General features: G+C 40.2%; 1 protein-coding gene across 1 annotated transcript; it reads right to left on the bottom strand.

The window, feature by feature from the left end:
• Positions 1-1,030: 1,030 nt before the first annotated feature.
• LOC126891227 (uncharacterized) lies at positions 1,031-1,840 on the bottom strand. The gene has a single exon (XM_050660409.1). The coding sequence runs from the start codon at positions 1,838-1,840 to the stop codon at positions 1,031-1,033; it is 810 nt and encodes a 269-aa protein (XP_050516366.1).
• Between the last annotated feature and the right edge of the window lie 1,748 nt (positions 1,841-3,588).

The following is a 3,588-nucleotide window of genomic DNA, read 5'->3' as shown; positions in this document are numbered from 1 at the left end:
TCTAAATGCGACATATGCTGCTCTTCGGATTCTGATGCAATGAGAATGTCATCGATGTAGGCGTAGGCGAAGTCTAGACCACGTAAAATCTCGTCTATGAAACGCTGGAATGTCTGTCCTGCGTTTCGTAAACCAAAAGGCATATATAAGTATTCGTACAGCCCAAATGGTGTGGTAACGGCGGTTTTTGGTATGTCATCGGTGGCTACTGGTATCTGGTTGTATGCTCTCACTAAATCTATTGTAGAGAAAATTGTCTTACCAGCTAGCGCCTGACCGAAATCTTCGATGTGCGGAATTGGATATCGATCTGGAACTGTTTTTTGGTTGAGACGTCGATAATCTCCGCAGGGTCTCCATTCCTCACCTTTCTTCGGGACCATGTGCAGTGGAGTAGACCAGTTACTTTTCGATGGTCTTATGATGCCTAGCCGTAGAAGATTTTCGAACTCTTTTTTAGCCCATTGCAGTTTGTCAGGTGCTAATCGTCGAGGCTTCGAAAAAACGGGTGGACCTGGTGTTGTATCGATGTGGTGCTTCGTTTGATGTTGAATGTCTTTCACGATACCGGCGGGTCGCGTGATTTCCGGAAATCGTAGCAGCAGTTCGTGGTAACGCGACGCTTCCGCGATAGTCTTTATGCTGCCGTCGAAACACTCTTTAACGAGTCCCTTTGTTCGAAGGGTTGTCGTACTGTCTACTAAGCACTGGTTAGCAATGTCCACTAGGAGCGCGAAATGGGAAAGAAAATCGGCTCCGATAATGGGCTTTGAAATGTCCGCCACTACGAATTGCCACGTAAAATCACGCCGTAGTCCGATGTTTAATGTCAAGTTCACATAGCCGTATGTCGCGATTTTAGTGTCATTGGCCGCGTATAGTTCGTATGAAGTCTTTTCGCGTGCACCCCGTACATATTTCCGCGGGAAAACGCACAGATCGGCACCGGTGTCGACTAAAAACTGTTTTTTTGTATCATAGTCTGTTACGTAAAGGCGGCGAGACTTTGGGCTTCGATCGGATGCCGCATCTACCGACTGCCCGCGACGTTTCCCTGGTGCTTGCACGGAGGAGAGCACTTTTGAGCCTGGTCACCAAAACGGTAGTGGTACCAACAAATATCACTATTACGTTCCCTGCTGTAGCTCCTGTCTCTAGGATAAGGTCTGCCTCTTGAGTTGCTGCGGTTTCGACGGTATGTGTTAGCTTGTGCTTGAGCATTTGACAAGCTGGATAGCTGGATTTTCATTTCAGCTAATTCGGCTGTCAATTTCTCTATGGTACTTTCAAGAGCGTTAGAAGCTTCTGAAATTTGGGCCCTAGGAGTTATCGCTTCAGATATTGTGTCACCTAGCTCGGCAACTGCGTCCAAACTAGCTTTAGCTTGAGTAGCTAAAATAGCCTGTGTAGACGCTGGCAGTCTACCTAACCACAGAGACCTTACAATATTTTCTGGTACCGTTGTGCCTGCTAAAGACTGTAAATGTCGTAAGAACTGCGAAGGTCTTCGATCGCCCAGTTCTTCATGCTCGAGTAGTCTTTTAATCTTTTGTTGCTGTGATGCACTAAGTCTCTTAATTAATTCTGATTTTAATTTTTCATACCTCTCTGTGGCTGGTGGTGAAACAATGATGTCCCTAACTTCTAATATGTAGGCTGTGTCTAAATTGGCAACTATATAGTTGAATTTGGTTGCGTCACTTGTTATATTTGCCAGTGTAAATTGGTTTTCTACTTGCAGGAACCATATTTCAGGATCGTTGGGCCAGAAAGGTGGGATTTTAACTGAAATCCGATCCACTGAGGCATTGGTATTGGCACTGGTGTTAGCGTCCGTCATTTTCGATATTCACTGTATTTAAAAAAACCGGCAAAAATGTAATATTATTAACACTAACTCTTTTTTAAATTTTCGCGGCGGTTTAAAATACTCGCGAGGGTCACCAATATTCCGATGGGTGAGTTGCGGAATTTAATTAAAAATGGATATAATAAAACAAACGGTAATTTTATTTTTGCAACGAAAATGTGTTCGTTTAGGTCTCTCGGAGAGGGTCGCGTCGGTATGTGTGAATGGTTCGCATGCTGCGTAGTGACTAAAGAAGGCAACCACAAACGATGATAATGTTTGTATTCCTTTTCCCCTGACCAGATGATCACATAAATCACTATCAAGTCTGGCGTCTACTTTTACGGTTTTAAGAAAAACAATTTCGAATGCATAGCTAGTGTTGACACATTAACTGTCTGATAAAATACTTAATTAATGAGGGTGCAGTTTGTTGCCGCATAGATGAACAACAGATGTCACAGGGTAAGGCCATAACCTTCGTATTTGAATATGCAGTTTGAATGACTAACGTTGTTTTGTTTTTGAGAAAAAATATTAAAATTACAATTAGCAAAAATAGTAATTAAAGCGTATCGCTATATAAGCATTTACTAAACAGTTCGCTTACTGATTTTAACAGAATTTCTCCTCCAGGTTTTATTGCCTCAATAAGGAGTCCATCATCACCACACGCTCGATGGTTATTCATTTCCTTTATATTCTTACTTCTGACACTGTATTGGGTATAAAGTACTTCAGATCCCTGATTTATGAGACCCTTTTTATCTTTTATTTTTAAACCTTTGTTCTCTTCCACTGTTTGAGTAAGTATATTAGTATTATATCTTCTCAAATCCTTCTAATTTCTGTTGAAATTATTTTATTTAGTTTTCTATATTCTTCTTTGTTTCCCTCGCACGCCTATGCGTCGAGGTAATTTCATTTTGCCTGAAGGGTTAGCCTACAATAATACTCAGCCGAAAACACGTCGATAGATAGAAAACAACTCTGCGGTCCTTTTTAAATGATTTGTTTTGATAACTTCCTCCGTTCATCCCTATTATCTTCCGTTTTATTTTGTTTTTCGGGAAAAGACACGACAAACGTTTGCCGCTAGGGGCTGCTTTGTTCTGTCTAATTAACTTGATGGCTAGTTTGGGGAAGTTCTGTAGCGTTAATTAATGAAAGGTTAAAACCAACGGTATTGAAATTGTTTTAGTTTGGGGGTGCTTGTAGACAAGTTTTCTATCCGTAATGGATTATACCAGGAATTCTGCTCCGGAGCTATGAAACGTACCAAAAAAACACAGGTTTTTTCGAAAAAAAACAAACTTTTTATTTCTCAATATAATATAATCGTAGTCTTTTGACAGCGATATACTGTATCTACTACATTTAGTAGTAATGTAGAGTAATGTTGAGTAATAATACATTACATTACTCTTGAGGAGAGGAGTTATCCAGAATTTTTATTGAAATCAAAAAGCACGAGGGAGGCTGCACAAATCAACGAACATAAAGGAATGTGAAATTATAAGACGGGTGTGACAGACGGGTGTGTGAAAAAAAAAAAGAATATCGTAGAAAAAGTATAGTAGTTCCTCACTTTGATGAATAACAACACTCGCCTTCGGCTCGCATTGCAAACTTCATCATCGTGAGTAATACCCATCATTACATGCTCGTTGAATAATATACTTATTACTTATGTAATAATACTGGATTAAATTTAGTTTGAGTTTTCAAAGCCTTATAAT

This window comes from Diabrotica virgifera, chromosome 9, assembly GCF_917563875.1.
Source record: "Diabrotica virgifera virgifera chromosome 9, PGI_DIABVI_V3a".
Classification (NCBI taxonomy): Eukaryota; Metazoa; Arthropoda; class Insecta; order Coleoptera; family Chrysomelidae; genus Diabrotica; species Diabrotica virgifera.
The sequence above is the reverse complement of the archived record's forward strand: the minus strand, read 5'-3'. Positions and strand labels throughout refer to the sequence as shown.

Excerpts from the sequence above, each read along its gene's own strand:
- LOC126891227 (XM_050660409.1), bottom strand. The coding sequence starts at position 1,840 with ATGACGGACGCTAACACCAGTGCCAATACCAATGCCTCAGTGGATCGG.